Source organism: Bubalus bubalis, chromosome 1, assembly GCF_019923935.1.
Source record: "Bubalus bubalis isolate 160015118507 breed Murrah chromosome 1, NDDB_SH_1, whole genome shotgun sequence".
Lineage (NCBI taxonomy): Eukaryota > Metazoa > Chordata > Mammalia > Artiodactyla > Bovidae > Bubalus > Bubalus bubalis.
This window is the reverse complement of record NC_059157.1, coordinates 158,512,992-158,531,902: the sequence shown is the minus strand read 5'-3', so window position 1 is coordinate 158,531,902 and position 18,911 is coordinate 158,512,992. Positions and strand designations below refer to the sequence as shown.

Below are 18,911 nucleotides of genomic sequence, written 5' to 3'. Positions count from 1 at the left end.
CATAATCAGATTCAGGAGGGAAGTCCTCTCTGACGGACAGGTCAGAAGGTCAAGGAGAAACAAAAGGGAAGGTTTGAGCCTGTCAAACTTGGTGGGTATGGCCTAAAACTAGTGAAGGAACAAGTGTAGGGGTTGGGGGAAGTCTAGGCTACAGAGGTAAGCACTTCCTGTTGGTGTGCTCGTGCTCAGTTGCCAAGTCCTATAGGGCCTTGGAGAGGATTTTGAATTTTATCCTGTGTACGCTTAGAAACCAGTACGCTTTTTTCTTTTTTTTTTGGCAATTTAAATTATGGTTATAGGTAAAGCATACAAGATTCAAAGATGACTGAATGAAAACACTCCGTCCCTCCGGTTTCCTAGCCACTCAGTTGTCCTCCCCCGAATTGGCTATAAGTATCTCTCCAGAAATACTCCAGGCACAAGCAAGCCTATCAGTCCATAAGATATTTTAAGCAGAGGAGTAGGGTATCGGATTTAAGACCCCCCCAATACTGAGAGGCGCCTGGCTTTCTGCGTTCAGAGCTACGCGTTCCAGCCTCACGCACCTTACTATGCTCGGCATTCCGAGCTTCTACCAGGGAGATCCCCCGGGGGCCCAGGACTTCGCAAATTACATTCTGGCAGGGCTCCTACGTTTGTTCCCACGCTGTGCTCCGAGCAACAGCCTTGCGCGCCCGCAGCTCCCACGCCGCCCCCTCCCCGCATCTCGTGGCCGGGAACCCGGAGCTCGGCACACAGCCCAGGTGCGCTTGAGCGTTTTAACGAGAGACCAGGGCGGGAAGGCAGCGGCTCCCAGAAGGCAGCGACTGAGGCGGGCCGGGGCGTGGCCAATGCCGTAGGCGGGATCAAGCTTGGGGGCGGAGCCGACGCTGGGTCGGCTGCTGAGCTCTCCAGAGCTCTCGCTGCAAAGATTCGGTCCGGGACCCGGGCCACCCACTGGGCGGGGGTGCTCGTCGGCCCTGGGCTCTACAAGCCCTGAAGGTAAATCCGCCTGGGAGACGGGCTGCTGGAGCTCTAGGGGACCTACGACGGGGGCGGGCCGCTGGATGGCGGAGGAGGGGAGCGTCCCGCGACGAGTTTCCCAAGAAAGCTGAACTCGTCCCAAGTTTCCTGTGCATCAGTTTGCACCGGCGATTTGGTGGCGGTCTGTTTCTGTGCGGGTGGTCTTGGGCCGCGAGAGAGGCGCGGAGGTGATTGGATTAATTCGCCTGGGCGCGACCCAGGTTTCTGTACTGGACCCCTCGCCGCGGTGGGCGCAGTTTTTGCCCCAGAAAGGGTGGGTAATTGAACGCAGTTGTGTCCCTCGGCAGCCGGGTGATCCCCGGGCTCAGAGCGCGCGCGTCTGCAAGGCGTGCCTGGTAGTCCGGAGGCCAAGCTCCATGACTTCTTTCCTCTTTAGGCAAGACTGACTAGGTGCTGTCCCCCACTCCCCCGGGGGCTGACCCCCGAGGCTCCGCTATGGACACCGAGAGCGAAGTGGATTTTTCCAGCAACAGCTTAACCCCTTTGTGGCGGAGGCGTTCAACCCCTCAGCCCCAGCTCCTGGGTCGGAGCAAGCCGAGGCCCCAGTCCTATCAGAGCCCCAGCGGGTTGCTGATCACGGATTTCCCGGTGGAGGACCGAGAGACGCTCCCTGCGGCGCAGACTCTGGCCGAAGTGGCCGGCGCCTCAGACGGCAGGACGGTCCAGAGAAGCCCCCTGCTTCTATGCGCCCATCGGAGGGCTGTGACCAATGGGAGGACCGTCTCCCAGGAGTACAGGGCTGTCTCTCCTCGGCTTCGACGGCCCAAGTCACCCCAAGTCCCCAGAGTGGCGTCAGTCGGCTCCCCCAAGTCCCCAGCGAACGGCACAGTGACCAAGCCCGCGCCTCAGCCGCTGCACCCCCCGCGGACTCCTCGAGCGCCCTCCCCCTGCAGCCCCGAGGGGGACAAGACCGGATTCCCCACCAGCCCCCTGCCATCGCCGGCTGCAAATGGGCTTTCCCCTAATATCTCCTCCCAAGGCGCCGGTTCGCTCTCCGGCAATATGGCTAAGGACCCTGAGCGAGGACCCTCGAGACTCTCTCCTTCGCTCCCCAAAAGGTCTTTGGAACGAAAACTGCCTCTCCAAAGGCTGCCCTCACCGGAGAACGAACTCCTGGAGAATCCTTCGGTAGTTTTGAGCACAAACAGCCCCGCCGCCCTCAAAGTGGGAAAACAGCAGATCATTCCGAAGAGCTTGGCCTCGGAAATTAAAATTAGTAAATCCAACAGTCTGAACGTGGAACCTCACAAGAGACTGCTCAAGGTGCGCAGCATGGTGGAGGGCCTTGGGGCCCCCCTGGGCCCAGCAGAGGACGAGGGCGAGGCGGAGCACGACTTGGATAGCCCGGGGTCTCTGCGGAGAGGCTTGCGGTCCACCTCCTATCGCAGGGCGGTGGTCAGTGGCGTTGATTTTGACAGTCCTGGCACCTCGAAGAAGAAGAACAGGATGTCCCAGCCGGTTCTGAAAGCAGTGATGGAAGACAAGGAGAAGTTTTCCAGCCTGGGAAGGATAAAGGTAAAAGAGGGCAAGAGTGTCGCATGTTAGGCAGTCATTAAGCCGCCAGTGAAGATGTTTGGGGTGGGGAGGAGGGGCACGGAGGGAGCCAAAGGTTATTGTTCTTTTTTAATTTTATTGTTTGTTGATCAGACCCCTGCAATCTATCTCTTGGCCATTTTATTGCTGGTAGGCACAGCCCAGGTTGATGCAGTTTCATGGGAGGAACTGAAACTCTTATCACTGTATTCATTTTCTAAGTTCAGCAAAATGTGGGGGACAAGTAGGAGAAAAAACCCAGCAAATTAGGTATTGGTGGAGTGAATCTTGAACACTTTTAATACAGGTGGATGCAAAGGGAGTGGCAGGCAGGCGTGGATCTGCACTCTTTAGTAGTCACGCCAGTGTGGTGCTTGTTTAGAAGTGTCCGTTACTGGTTGCTGATTCACCACAGCTGATACAGGAAAACACTAATTTCCTTTCAGCCGGTTGATTATTTTAAGTACTTACATTAATGATTTAATTACTGAAATATTTTTCCTTTCCATAATGATCACATACTATATACCGCCCAGGTAAAATGTGAATCGTAAAAGTCAATTGCCAGAATCACAAAAGACATAGTTTGTCATCTTTGTTCTTTCTGGCTTCTTTCACCAGTGGCTTTGGCTGCATCTCATTCCCATTTTGTGCCCACTTAACCCTTGAGTGCGTTTAACAAGTTGGGAGCTTGAAACTTCAGGTTGGAGTGAATGGGGTGGCGTTGCTCCCAGATAAAGACCTAGGAGTTGCACTCCTTAAAATATTACCAAATATGACATGAAGAAATAGGGAAGACTAGGGAAGGAGATTTTGGAGTGTGCGTGTGCTGCCTTCTCCAGACACAAGACAGATCTCAGCAATAGGGCAGAAATTCATTTTGGCAGCCACATCTTTTCCTGATTAATCAGAAAGCTGGAACCAGTCTATATAAATGTCACATATGTAATACACAAGTGAGCCTGTTTTATTTTAGATCCTATGGCCTTAAATTACATAACATTTTATGTGTATTTTTTTCCCCCTCCAACTTTGCAAGTTTAACAAATTTCAATTTAACAGTGGTGGTGAATCATGAGTGGGCTTCCCTGGTGGCTCAGATGGTAAAGAATCCGCCTGCAATGCAGGAGACCTGGGTTCAGTCCCTGGGTTGGGAAGATCACCTGGAGAAGGGAATGTCTTCTCAACTCCAGTATTCTTGCCTGGAAAGTCCCATGGACAGAGGAGCCTGGAGGGCTTCAACTCATGGGGTCACAAAGAATAGGACATGACTGAGCGACTAAGCAAACTAATTTCTAAGTAAAGAAATTACATAACATTTTATGTGCTTCCCCACCCCCCCAACTCTGCAAGTATAGCAGAGTTCAGTTTAACAGATGGTGAATCATCAGTAATAAGCTAAAAACTATTGGTCATTTGAGGATTCTCAAGCTGTATTGGCTGAGCATGGGGGATATTGTACATTTTATTTCATCTTTTTAGTGAGTGGTAGTAGTCATATGACTGCTCCAGGGATCATCTGTGCATGCTGTTGGAAATCTAATGAATGTGACCACAAAAAAAGTACTTTTTCTTGAAATAGCTGTATTTTCTGTTTGGCTCATTCATACATAGTTTGCTTTGCTTTTCTTCTTTTTGCTTTTCTTGTTTCTTAGAAAAAAATGCTGAAAGGACAAGGAACATTTGATGGGGAAGGTAAGCATTTGATTTTCCAGACTTTTATTGCTGTTTCAATGTGGAATATCAATTATAAGTTGAAATCCAACTGAAGTAACAAAAACACAAGATGAGAAAAATGTACAACTTCTCAAATTATACAGCACAAAGCTCTGTACTAAGCTAAATTTTCATCCAGTAATACCAGCAGTGAATAAAATTAATGGCATTCTTTGTAAGCCGATGACTTTGTCAGACCAGTGTTCTGGGATTTTTAATTCTCCTCTACTCTGGCTCCATCCCCACCTCCCTCAAAAAATGAAGAAAGATTAAGGATAAACTCTAGCTCTTCAATTTAAAATTCTCAAGGTTTGGCATGTAGATCTTATGTCTGTATTTCCTTAGGTCATATTTCCTTTGACTTATCCCCATATTTCTACATTTTAATATCATTAATATGGTTTCATAACCAAGTTTCAATTTGGAGGAAATCAAACTCGCTTCATTAACAGAACCCTACTGCTAAGAGTTTCGACCTCATATAGTGTTTTTGTGAAGGATGGAAACAAAAGCAGCTTTCACCAGGTGTTCAGACCCTAATCAGATTAGGGAACTTTGTGTAAATGGATCCAGTGTCAATGGACCAGAAGAGCTTGTAGAGCTGAGGGAGTGTGGTGGAGGTGAGGGTAGTTACTTCCTGTCATTCTTTGAAATGGTAAGATTTTCCTGCCTTTAAAAAAACAGTGAAGAAGGGTATGCCCCTCTGTAAGTAAATCAAAGGTAAAACCACCCAGAGTTGTATCAACTTGGCTGATTACAAAACATTTCCCCATATCATTCTTATAAAAATCAGTTCCCATTTTATCATTTAAATATGACCAGTTTATAAAAATGTATTTATTGTATTCATCTTAGAAAAATGTTTTCTATGGGGAAGAAACCCAGATATAGTATTTTTGCTGGCTGGGATAAAGTCATCGTCCAGATTTTATAACCGAGGAATCTGGAAATCTCAAAGAGGCTTAGTACCTTATCCACTGTCACACAGCCGGGACCAGGACAGACACCTGGTTCTCACGCACTTTGCTTTCTCTTGTACCCTGTTATGACTGTGAAGTGAACAGAGCATCTATCTAATATCAATCATGAGAGATGTTTTGCATCTTCTGGAATTTGGCATTAGTTTTGTGACCTTTGCTTCAAATAGTTAAAAATGTTGAGCTTTTTTGAAGTCTGAGGACAGACCTTCATTATAACTAGTTTTATGCTGTTTCCTTTTACAAGGAGCTGTTTCTGTGCACCTTGTCCTTTCTTCTTAAATATGATGACCTAGACATTCTTTTTCACATATATGTACATGAGGAATGCAGGAGTCTTAGCAGTTGATGACTAACAAGAATGTAAGTCAGGAAGCTGTGTGGTTGAGTGGTAAGATCCTGTGATATTGGAACCAGAGACCTGAGTTTCTGTCCTGCTGCTTCTAGTCATCAGTTGAGTGACATTGAACAAGCCTCTCAACTTCACTGAGCCTGTTTTATCCTGTGTAAAATGAAGCTAATAATTGCCTACATTGTTGTGAGATGAGTGAGACATCATATCAACAATGTCCAAATGCATTTTATGTCATACATTAAGTACTTTAAAGGGTTCTGCAGAGATCTATACCCTTACAATCTGCTTTCATATGCAGACCAATCAAGAACAGTAAAATCTTGCATGAACTCTGAGTATTTAGTGTTGATGCATACAGAACATGCCATAGTTGATGAGAAATGAGGCAGATGTTTGCTGGCTTCAGTAGATGGGGAAAGCATTTCAAACTCAGTATGTTCCAAAACCAAACTCATAATCTTTCCACTAAAGCTGAATCTCTTCTGGAGTTCCCTTCTTCCACTTCAGTTGTGGGACTTAACAGAGCTAGAAAATATCCTGACCACCACAGCCAGTCTGACCCCTGTATCCAGTCCAACCCCCTCAAGTCTCCACTGCTTTTCACTGACCACTTCGAGAGCATCCTAATTAGTTCCTTAACTAGTCAATGTTTTGCTCTTCCAATCTAAAAATGTCTTTCAGTGGATTTTCATTGCAGTCGGGATAAAATACAACTTTTACAGTATGAAAGAAACTCTGGCTTTTGGGCTCAGGTTAAAACCCAGTTCTGTCTGGTTTGAACTGTCTGGCTCTTCTCCCTAAACTCACCTTACACCCTTTGTCTGATTGACACCTACACTCCAGTTCATGACCTCTTTTGTTCTTCTAAGGTAATTTATTTCCTCTTGCTTTTGGAGGTGGTTTTTTCTGTAGCTCTGTGGTTTCTCAGCTTTCAGATCTTAAGATTTTCTTCATTAACACCTCTCTGACCCCCAGACTAAATCATGTTCTGCTGACAGTCTGTTCTCAGAGCACTTGTGTATAAATCTTTTGGTTTGTAGATATGTATTTGTGCCAGATCATTGTGTCCTCAACCTTAAAATGACTTGCTGTGTTACTTAGAGTAAAAAAACAAAAGTCCTTTCAATGGTATTGAGGCAAGACCCTATATGGTCAGCCCTCTATTCATCCCAACGCCCATCTCCTATACTTCCTCCCCTCCCTTAACTTATTCCAGCCACACAGGCCTCCTTGCCGATCGTTGTACATATCGTAAGACACACCAAGCAGACTCCTGCCCCAGGGCCTTTGTACTTGCTGTTGTCTGTGTTTGCTGATGTTTCTGTTGTTGCCAGTTGTATAGATGGTTTCTTTTCTTAACCTCTTTTAGATCTTTGCTTCAACGTCACCTTTATGAGGCCTTCCTAAACTACCCTGTTTAAAATCTACGCATCACCCTTTATAACACTCTTTCTCTGTTTGATTTTTCGCCATGTTACTTTTCAGCATATGCCATATTATAAAAGTTGCTTGTTTATTTATTTTCATTCTTTCATCACTCTGATGTCAGCTCCTTGAAGAATGAGATTTTTCTCTTTTTTTGTTCTTGTTCTTTGTCATATCCCCAGCACCTAGCATTTACTGGCGTCTAGTAGACATTTTCTAAGTATCAGTTGAATGAATTCATGAATGACTGACTTTTACTATATTTCTCATTAAATTTTTGGCTCATGAGGGCACAGAAAGTGTCTTTTATTTTCTATTTACTCCCAGCCCTTGGCACATTGTAGATGTACTATAAATGTTTGTTAAATCGAAAAATAAAAGGGTGTAAATTCAATTTAACCTAAAAAACAATGAGGTAATAGACATGACCTTCATGAGTGGTGGACAGAGTCATGGAAACTTTGCTTCAGTTGGCATTTGATGTACAGGCACTTCCCTGTCCCCTGCAGATGAATGGGGGATAGAGCTGTATGAGTGAGAAAATAAATTTTTGATCATGACTCTTCATGAAGAAATCCATTTATCTCTTGTTTATTAAACTGGAGGCCAAACATCATATAAATATTGGGTTTCTTTAGAACAAGTAGCAACATGATGGGGGGGTGACAATTAGTGATGTGTAGGGTTTGGTTCCTTTTTTGCAGAAAACGCTGTCCTGTATCAGAACTACAAAGAAAAGGCCCTTGACATTGACTCTGATGAGGAGTCAGAGCCGAAAGAACAGAAATCCGATGAAAAAATTGTGATTCACCACAAGCCTCTGAGGTCCACGTGGAGCCAGCTGTCTGCGGTGAGTGTGTACCTTATGTTTTTCTATCTGTGGGAGTGAAGAGACCAAGTTGTGGAAATTATACCTGGTTGTGGTTTTATTTTTTTTTTTTTTTTACCAGTGATCCTGTAACCCTAAGGAGAAAGATTCTTCCTTTTAGATTGTGAAATATTTCTTGAAACTCTGCAGTGAGAAAGTGAACTTTGACAATTCTGATCAGGAAAATTTATCATGTTTTTATAAAATAAAGTGCTTTAAGACTGATGTACTATGGACTCTGGAAACTCTTCTTTCTCAGTATATTTTCTTGTTTTTTATATAGTGTGTATGTAGTGGTAGCTTAATATATCTATATTAAGGGATAGCTTAATATCTCTTAATATATCTAAACTGTATCGTAATTATGGCTGTGTGTGCATATGTTTGGGGGCTTCCTTGGTGGCTCAGTGGTAAAGAATGAACCTGCCAATGCAGGAGGCTCAGGTTCCATCCCTGATCCAGGAAGATCCCTTGGAGAAGGAAATGGCAATCCACTCCAGTATTCTTGCCTGAAAAATGAACAGGGAAGCCTGGCGGGTTACAATCCACTGGGGTCATAAAGAGTTGGACATGACTTAGCGACTGAATGACAACAATATATATGTATGTATGATATTTGTATGTATAGTACCTATGTAAAACAGGGAATGTGTTACACTTCTTCCTTGGAAATTTCATTTGATAGAGACACATTTATATTTTCTTGAAATTGGTTAATGAATGGCATCTGTCTTGTCTCTACATGTGCATCTTTTGTGGGCCACTGTCTGATACTTATTTTTGCATTGATGAGTAAATTCTCCTCTCTGCATCAAACTGCTTTAGTTTTTAGCCATAATTTCTTTTCCTCCTGGCTTAACAATGTCACAGTGTGATGCTTAGTTTATGTGATGTGAGTTTGGGTACAGCATTTGTAGGTAGGAAAGAGTTCGTATAACTGGCTTGGGTGGTGGGAATGTTGCATGAAAAACAAGCCAGTGCACCTCTGTGAGTCATTTAGCAATATGGAAGCAGAAGTGATTCTCTCTTAAGCCGAAATGAGCATAGTCCAGAATCAGGAATCTCATGTACTTAGGGAAGTACGTAAGTGTACTTAGGGAAGTACGTAAGTGTACTTCCCTAAGTGTACCGTCAGTGTAAGCGAAGAAGCACTTGTAAACTTGACCACGGAAATGCGTGTATGTTGATTATGGAGATGACATCTGGCTCAGGTTTTTCCTCCCCTCTCTTCACTGTATTGGAATTCAGAATTCAAAAAACCAAACCTTTTCTTCTGTCTCCCTCCTACCCCCTAATTTTGTGCTAAGGGGAAATTATGTATTAACAGCGTCACACCATGGAGTGACATCCTTAGTGTTATACCACAGATTAAAATGCCCACAGGGAGGCAGGCCAAGTAGTGTTATAAGTGATGCTGGTGAGTGTGGGTGATGGGGAGTGGCGGGAAATGTGATCCACAGGCCTTGTATAAGTTGAACAGCTGCCACTTAGTTCAAACGAGTTGAGTGTTGCAATATTTTCTGATATTTAGAAAAGAGAATACAGAAAGTCAGACTTTTGAGTTTGAGCAAACTCCGGGAGATATTGAAGGACAGGAAAGTCTGGTGTGCTGCAGTCCATGGGGTCCCAAAGAGTCGGACACAACTCAGTGAGTGAACAACAACAGCAAAATTTGTTTGTTTTCTTTAATGTTTGCTTATTTGGCTGTGCCAGGTCTTACTTGCAGCACATGATCTTCGATCTTTGTTGCAGCGTGCAGAATCTTTAGTTGCGGCATGTAGGATCTAGTTCTCTGACCAGGGATCAAACTCTGACTCCTGATGCGGAGCGTAGAATCTTAGCCATTGGACCACCAGGGAAGTCCCTTCAAGTATCATTCTAATTTAAGTTTTAAAAAATGTTTCATGAGCCCAAGACTATCTCTGGGCCAGTAGTTGCTCAGTCGTGTCCGACTCTTTGCGACCCAATGGACTGTATGTAGCCCACCAGGCTTCTCTATCCATGGGATTCTCCAGGCAAGAGTACTGGAGTGAGTTGCCCTGCCCTCTTCCAGGGGATCTTCCTGACCCAGGGATCAGACCTGTGTCTCTTATGTCTCCTGCATTGGCAGGCAGATTTTTTACCACTAGTGCCACCTGGGAGGCCCCCACACAGGCCAGTTCAGTTCAGTCACTCAGTCGTGTCTGATTCTTTTTGACCCCATGGACTGTAGCACACCAGGCTTCCCTGTCTATCACCAACTCCCGGAGCTTACTCAAACTCATGTCCATCAAGTTGGTGATGCCATCCAACCATCTCATCCTCTGTCATCCCCTTCTCCTCCTGCCTTCAATCTGTCCCAACATCAGGGTCTTTTCCAGTGAGTCTGTTCTTTGCAGCAGGTTGTTAAAGTATTGGAGTATCAGCTTCAGCATCAGTCCTTCCAATGAATCTGCAGGTCTGATTTCCTTTAGGATTGACTGGTTTGATCTCCTTGCAGTCCAAGGGACTCTCAAGAGATTCCTCCAACACCACAGTTCAAAAGCATCAATTCTTCGGCACTCGGCTTTCTTTATAGTCCAACTCTCACATCCATACATGACTACTGGAAAAACCAAAACTTTGACTAGATGGACCTTGGTTGGCAACGTAACAGGCCAAGTTGACCCTAGATGACTGTCATTCTGTTGTTGGTATAGCCCATTTGGTAGGGGATACTCGAGAAAAGAACTGAATTTTTTGAGTTTTCTCTCTAGGGCAGCAGCTGTATTTGTTAGCCCAGGCCTAAATCTTGCTGTTGATCTCTGAATGCTCAACAAAAACATGTACTTCTCTGTCACTTACACACTTCTCCAACTTAGCTTTAGTACCGAAAGTCAGGCCATATTTATGCTTCCTGGAGTTTGGCTTTCATTTAGATTAACATATGGAAATTTAAACAACACTTTGTATCTTTCAAACTTTCAATACTTCAAATATGGGCATGCATTTTATTTGGCAAAGGATCAATGTACTGTTGTGCCTTTTGTTAACAAAATTGATATTAGAAGACTATCTGGTAATAAAATGTAGATTCTGACTGCAGAACTGTGTTATCTTGGATTTGAATGTTCCCAGGGCTTGTATGTGTTTATTGTGTTGCTTGGCAATTACATTTAACCAAAGCATCATGATTGGACTTTGCCCTTTGCATCACTTGGGCTCCAGCCTGCGTTTTCTTTGGCCCTTCTGTGTCTCTGTTTCACTTTTAAACACTTTAAGTTTTTGTTTTTTTTTTTTTAATTCAAGCTCAGGGCTTCCCTGGTGGCTCAGTGTAAAAAATCCACCTGCCAGTGCAGGAAATGTGGGTTTGATTCCTGGTCCGAAAAGATCCCCTGGAGAGGGAAATAGCAACCCACTCGAGTATTCTTGCCTGGGAAATCCCATGGACAGAGAAGCCTGGAGGCTATAGTCCCTGGGGTTGTAAAGAGTCAGACACAACTTAGCGACTGAACGACAACAACTTCAAGCATGCAGAAAAATTATCTGTAAATAATATTTCATTATATATCTCAGAGAAATACAGATTTTTAAAATAAAAAATAATTAAAATTGCTACAACTAAAAATTCAGAAAAAAATTCTTAATACCATCCAGTGCCCAGTCAGTATTCACATTTTCTCAATTTAAGGTCGTACATAGTGATTACTTAATCATATTTCTTAAGTCGTTTCATCTGTAATGTACCCTCTGAAACCATGTAATTCAAATTGGGCCTTGAACCTATAGTCCAGGACTTGACCCTAGCTAAATCCCAGATCTGGAACTTGAACTCATGGTCTTTTAACTGAGATCATGTCTGGTCTCAGGATTTATTGAAGTTCTCAATGTCTTGTGGCAGAAGGAATTCAGTAAGAGACGGAGTGATAGGTAAGACGTGGATTTATTTAGAGAGAAACACACTCCACGGACAAGAGTGTGGGCCATCTCGAAAGGCAAGAGGGCAAGCGTGCAGATAAACTAACATGTAAGTCTGTGTAATAGATCTCCATGTACCTGCCACACAGGTACCAGCTTGAACAGATGTTAACATTTTAATATTCAGTCCTCTAGTTTTTAAGGCAGATCCTGTTAACCATCCTCCTCTCCAGTCCTTTTCTCCTTCCTGCCTCCCCAGGTGTCATTACTGTCCTGAAGTTCTATTCTGTCCTTCCCACATGGGTTTTCTGTCCACTAAAAAGTGGCAGTCCACTTAGGCTTTTTTAAAAACTGGATACTTTTAACAACAAAAAGCAGCCATTACTTTTTTAAAATTCTAGTAGTTAGTAAATGTCCAGGTTGCAGTTAGGACTCTAAAGAAAAGAGGCTTCGTGAATTATGAAAAATGTCAGGGTATTTTCCATAAGCAGTCAGCACCTCCATTATCTCTGTCTGATATTGTGCCCTGATTTCTTCTTGTAAAGGGGCTGCAGTGTTTAAGGTAGGTTTTGGAGCACTTCGACTTTTTGCATTTTTTTACATCATCTTTCCATGCTTAATTTTTAATAATACCAAATAAGTAAGGTTGTCCCCATCCAGTCTTTAACACAAAACTCTTCTCTGAGTGAGGCCTTGATTCCAGAAAGGGAGTAGAATGAAGGGTTTTCTGGCAAAGCGGTTAGCTCTCTGTTTGGATCTATCTTGACTTTCTACTTGGAAAGGGGTGCTTATGAGCACACCTGTGTGTTAGCTGCTGTTGATTGTCCTATGCTGTGAAAACCTCTTATCTCTGTTGCCAACTCCTGACTGTCTCCTGAGATGATGAAACTTTTCTTATCAGTTAACTGTAAGAAGCATCCAGTGTGTGGGAGCTTTAAAAGAGCAGCAATTTGCAGTCACTTCTACTTGTTTTGTAAGGTGTTGAAACCTTCAGTCTGTGTGAAATTTGTCTTAGTGCATTTGTTTATGATGCGTCTCCTTCAGTTTCATTGGACAACCACACAGGCAAGAGGTGGTTCTCCGTGTAAGGTGTTGCGACAGGTTTAACTGGAGTGTTGTAGTCACCTAGGAATGAGTAAGAGAGGCATTTAATTGGGCCTTAACATAGTAGAGAAAGTTTAGGTTGCCTCGGGCTTCCCTAATTGGATTACAGTGACTTGGTGAATGTGTGTAGCAATGTGGCTTTGTTGGCAGGTCCCCCCCACGTAGAAGTGGGGTGTTCTCCGGTGTCAGCATCACAGCCTGGGCTCCTTAATGTCATCAGATGGTGCCAGACTTATTTTCCTTTACTTGATTGTCAGTGCATCAATCTTTTCTTCACTGGAAATACAGGATTTCTTCATTATTCCAGGGAACAGAACTTTTCGCTGCTCTTTGAGCTTCCCTGGTGGCTCAGATGGTAAAGTGTCTGCCTACAATGTGGAAGACCAGGGTTCAACCCCTGGGTCGGGAAGATCTCCTGGAGAAGGAAATGGCAACGCACTCCAGTATTCTTGCCTGGAAAATCCCACGGATGGAGGAACCTGTTAGGCTACCGTCCATGGAGTCGCAAAGAGTCAGACATGACTGAGTGACTTCACTTTCACTTCAGGTCTTGGGGAACACTAATGTATGCAAAATAACTTAAATGATCGTGGTTTTCAGGTTTTGCTTGGTTTGAAATGAAATTTGAGGTCTCAATTTGAAAAACTAATTTTCTGTCCTCTGGAGATCTGTGCCCAGAGACAAAGGAACCTGCCATTCACAGGTGATTTACTCAACAACTCACCTAAACTGGCATTGTGGGGACTAAGAGCACAGTGCTTGGATTTCTGGGCTTGTGGGTTTGAAGAAAAATATTGATTGTGTTACTGGTATGGGATAGAACACTACGTAGAAGTTCGTGCCAGGTGCATAGCAGCTGAGCACCCCCTGCAGAGAGCTTCAGGTTTTTAATAAGCTTTATCCTTTCATAGGATCCCGGAAGGCTTTACGGTATTACAGAAAATAAAAAATAAGCCTTGGCTGGAGTCTTTTTGCCTTTTGTCATAACTCGACCCTTCCCCCTTTCAGGTACTATGCGTTAGATTGAAAAAATGACAGTTGCGAAACAAGTATTTGTTAAGTTTGGTGACAGTCCCAAAGCCACACTTGCCCTGACGCCATTTGTTTGCCATGGGGTGTTTGTGTAATTCCCATAGCCTTGACATGCCAGGTATCTTTGACAAGGGTGTTCAGGCTCCAGAGGCAAGAACTCTACTTGGGCTCAATACCGAATGCAGTCACCAGATACATGCCTCATACAGTCACCCTCTTACTGGACTATTCCTTTGGACTTGCTGACAGGCGACTTCTCAGTAATTCTACTCGCTTTGCATATTTTTTCAGTGTGCTCAGAAATTTTAAACACTTTATTCTGAAACTGGTTCTGTATGTGTTCTGTGAGGTGTGTCTTCAGCTGTCCCTAGTGTGGCCAACTAGGTTCATGACCAGAATTAGGACTGATGTCTTGAGTACTGGACTTCGCTCCTAAGACACACAGTTTGCTCTGGATGATTTTCTGGAACTGCCAAACGAGAAAGGATGATTTGAAAACTGGCTATTTGATTATAAGTATAATTTCATTATACTTATAATATAACACACTTCGGAGTCTTAGCAGTTCCATCTGGTGGGACTTATTCTTTTAGAATTTATACTATGTTTATTGTAAAAGACAGACTGTTTTCTACTGAAAATCAGTGCTCAGCAGATGTAATAAACCTGAATATCCTTCTGTTTGCAGAAATGCTTAAAGTATTTAGAGGTCATTGAAATTTTCATCATTTCCCCTTACATTTTCACACTTGTCTGAATTAATTTTCAGTTGTTCAGTGACTTGCTGCTTAAAATAATCTCTTCGGTCATAGAATTTTCCATTTACATTTTTGCAACACAGCGGCCTCATAAAATTTTTTTTTTTTTACCTTAAATGGTGATTAATGTCTTTTATCATATCTATTATGTTTAAAAAGAAAAAAAATTCTCATTTTTCACATCTGGCTTACTTTCAGTACTCACCACGTAAACAGTCAGGGCTTTAGGTGTGTACTGGTGCAAGCTTTTCAGTTGGACAGTAGGTCTCCTGGAGTGTTTGTATCTTTATAAACAGAACTGGAGGTCTATGTGCGCATGACCTGAGACCCCCAGCAGAGATCCTGGTCCAGCCAAGAGGGCTGGAGCTGGGCTCTGCTTAGTCTGAGGCAAGGACAGAGCTCTGTTACTCTCTTGCCATTTGAGTACAATTAAATAAAGCTATTCCCTTAACGTGTTCGAAAGCTAATTTTGACTATATAAGCAATACTTAACACATTCTCCAAGAAAAAAAAAAAATTAAACCATTTCAGATAAGACCAAAGTCTCTCTTGATCATATCTGCAATCCCAGTCTCTTTCCCTTTCTCTGTAGGTAATGCTCTTCTCAATTTGGTAACACTCCTCTCAAAATCCATGTATATATATGTAAGGAGAAGAAATAAAGATTACATGCATTTACATAAATAATATACCGTGCAGATATTGTTGCTGCTGTTTAGTCACTGAACTGTGTCTAACTCTTTGCGACCCCATAGACTGTGGCCCACCAGGCTCCTCTGTCCATGGGGTTTTACTGGCAAGAATATTGGAGTGGGTTGCCATTTACTACTCCAGGGGATCTTCCCAACCCAGGGATCAAACCCATGTCTCTCAAGTCGCCTGTGTTGGCAGGTGGGCTCTTTACCACTGAGTCACCAAGGAAGCCTGTGCAGATATTAAAACTTGTTCTTAAAAATTATTTCATGTCTATACATGATGATTTCAGTGTTCTTTCTAGTCTCTATGTTAGTCTGTAGGTTGGATGTGCACTTTATCATCGTTCTTTTCTAGGGAGCTGTTATCTGCTTTGAGAATCTGCTAAAAGCTATGAGCCACAGACCTTCTCTTTAGAAAAATGTACACACAGGTATATGTTTGAAGTGTGTATTTATAATTTTTTTTTTCAGTTCCAGTTTGGGAGTGTTTTTTCTTTTATCTCCAAATACTGGGGACACATCAGTATAGCTCAGTGCATTTCATGTTGTTCATATCACTATTAGAAATGGCATTTTTTCTCTATTATAGTGATGGTGGAACTTGAACTATATAACCCTTTTTGGAAATACATAGAGATTGAGAATAAAAATAAATATTCTGGCTGGAGCTTAGTAAGTAAGGGCAAATGAGTGCACTAATTTACGTGCCAATATTTATGTTATTGATTCTCTGGGGAGAACAATGGGTTGTGAAAATATGGGTGTGTATGCCTGAGGCCCCAAGGGGAGGTAGGGGGCAGAAGAGACAGGTGCTCCAAGAAAGTGGGAGGACATGAGCACAAGGGAATTTTATTTTGGTTGGCATAAGTACAAAAGGAGATGTTTCAGCTGAAAACCTTGACCTGGGACCCACACAAAGAGGGTCTTATTTAATTTAACAGAAAATTGATGAGAGAGACGTTGATCAAGGATTCCTTCATTCTCCTATTCTTTATGGAGGGCCCTATTCTAGACACTGGTGATGGAGTACAAACAGACCCCACCCTGCTTTCCTGTCCTTGCAGACACCCTAACTGGTAAGACAGACACCAAATAATCCCATAAATACATGCAGAATTGCTGTGTGACTGCCATGAAGCCTGTGCTTGTGCTGCTCTGAGATCCTGTGGGGAAGGGCATCTGTTTGGGCACATTGCTGTCAGTCAAGGGAAGGTGGCAAAGAAGGTGACGAGAGCTGCCATCTGATCAGCTGCCAGATAAATGTCAGGGCAGAGTTGTTGTTGGAGGGGGTGGGTGCAGGGTGGAGGAGTCCCAGGCAGGGAAACATCACGTACACAGACCCTTTGAAGTGATAGAGGGTCAGGGGATTTGAGATCAAGTCAGTGCACCTGGTGCTTCTTGATCTCCTTGTGAGTCCTCTTTATTCTTCCAGTCACTAACTGATGGGAGTCCCAAGGCTCCATCTTTGGGGCTCCTCCCTGATCTGCACTCCCAGGTTGATTGCTTCTAGTCTTGTGGCTTTAAATACATCATCTGCCTCTGATGATCACTAGGTTTCTATCTGTAGACTGGACCTTTCCTTGAGCATCAGACAAGGATCTCCAACTTCATTTCTGGTATCTAGCCAGCATCTCAGGAGAAGGCATGGCACCGCACTCTAGTAGTCTTGCCTGGAAAATCTCATGGACAGAGGAGCCTGGTAGGCTGCAGTCCATGGGGTCGCTAAGAGTGGGCACGACTGAGCAGCTTCACTTTCACTTTTCGCTTTCATGCATTGGAGAAGGAAATGGCAACCCACTCCAGTGTTCTTGCCTGGAGAATCCCAGGGATGGGGGAGCCTGGCGGGCTGCTGTCTATGGGGTCAAATAGAGTTGGACACGACTGAGGCAACTTAGCAGCAGCAGCAGCCAGCATCTCAAAGTTAACCTGTCCAAAAGGTGACTTCTGATCACTCCCTTCTCTCCCACCCAAATCAGCTTCTCTCACAATCTCTTCTTTTCCTCAGCAAATAATGACTCCATTTTCCAGTCTTGAAGATTAAAACCCTGGGAGCCATTCCTCACACTTCTCTGTCTCCCATAACCTACTTCCAATTTGGTGCAAAGCCTGTTGCCTGTACCTTCAGAATAGAGCTGCTTTGCTGCTGCCAGTCTGTCAACATGGAGGGGCATTGTCCCCTGTGCTTCCCAGCTCAGCTCCCTGCATCTGCCTCTGTGCCTATTGGTGTCTTCTCCAAATAGCAGCTATATAATTATATTGTTGATTTGTGATCCTGTTACAGTGTACTAAGTTATCATGTTTTTTCTGAAGTGTTAAGTGATTTCTTTACTCAAAGTAAAGACCAAGCCTTACAGAGGCCGGTGAGACTGTGTGTTCTGGCTCTTGGTTACTCTTCTGAACTCCTCTTGCTTCTGTCTTGCTTGTTGCTCAGTTATACTGATGTTCCTCCAGTGCGAGGTGTACTCTGCCTCAGGACCTTTGCACTTGCTCTTACACTTGACTCTTTCACTGCTGCTGCTAAGTCACTTCAGTCGTGTCCGACTCTGTGCGACCCCATAGACGGCAGCCCACCAGGCTCCCCTATCCCTGGGATTCTCCAGGCGTAGAACACTGGAGTGGGTTGCCATTTCCTTCTCCAATGCATGAAAGTGAAAAGTGAAAGTTAAGTCGCTCAGTCGTGTCCGACTCTGAGCGACCCCATGGACTCCTCCATCCATGGGATTTTTCAGGCAAGGGTACTGGAGTGGGGTGCCATTGACTCTTTCACTACCACCTGCTTAACTTTTCTTATCCTCTTCCTGACACTTACCCCTCTAACATACTATGTGATTTACTTTTCTTGTTAATTGTCCATATTTTCCCACTGAAATAAAAACTGCACGAAGGCAGATTTTTGTCTGTTCTCTATTATATCCCTAGCACATGAAACAGTGCCTGAATTACAGTAGGCTTGCAGTAAATCTGTGATGAATTTATGAGTGAATGAATGAAGACAAAACCTAATCCCATAAGTGAAAATAACAGAAAGCTACCCAGCAGTTAAAATAGCCAGAAAGTTTCCTATTTAGGGACTATGTGGAGGCTGTTTTTAATTTTTATTTTAAAAGAAAAGTTCTTGACATTTGCTTGGCTACATCCTGGATTTAATAAATGTCTTTGATACATTAGGAAATTTGGTATCTTCATAGTTTAAAACTACCTACGTTCATGTTTGCACACTATGAAATCAAATTAAATTATAGCCTTGTCTTCCACTTGATAATTTCTTTTGGGGAGGTGGATGGGATGCATTTAAGAACAACAGGAGTCTGTAGGAATACAGTGTAATTAAGTAAAAGGAAAGAAGGCTCAGTTACTTTTACTTTTTTATGTGTTAATTTGCATTTAGTCTCAGTTGCGGCACGTGGGATCTTTCATTGAGGCTTATGAACTCTAGTTGCGGTGTGCCAGTTCAATAGTTATGGTGCTTGGGCTTCGTTGCTCCACGGCATGTGGGATCTTAGTTCCCCGACCAGGAATTGAACTCATGTTCCCTGCATTGCAAGGTGG

At 43.6% G+C, this 18,911-nt stretch overlaps 1 protein-coding gene across 6 annotated transcripts in view; it reads left to right on the top strand.

Moving 5' to 3' along the window:
- Positions 1 to 832: 832 nt before the first annotated feature.
- The window catches only part of ARHGEF26 (Rho guanine nucleotide exchange factor 26), a 138,966-nt gene continuing 120,887 nt past the window's right edge, over positions 833 to 18,911 (top strand). For 2 of the 6 annotated variants that reach the window (XM_044945648.2, XM_044945642.2), the window contains exons 1-4: positions 833 to 981; positions 1,400 to 2,538; positions 4,212 to 4,251; positions 7,734 to 7,879. In XM_044945648.2, coding sequence (XP_044801583.2) covers positions 1,459 to 2,538; positions 4,212 to 4,251; positions 7,734 to 7,879 — 1,266 coding nt within the window. In that variant the 5' untranslated portion in view covers positions 833 to 981; positions 1,400 to 1,458. The other 4 variants (XM_044945634.2, XR_006552140.2, XM_006041535.4 and 1 more) reach the window with 3 other exon arrangements.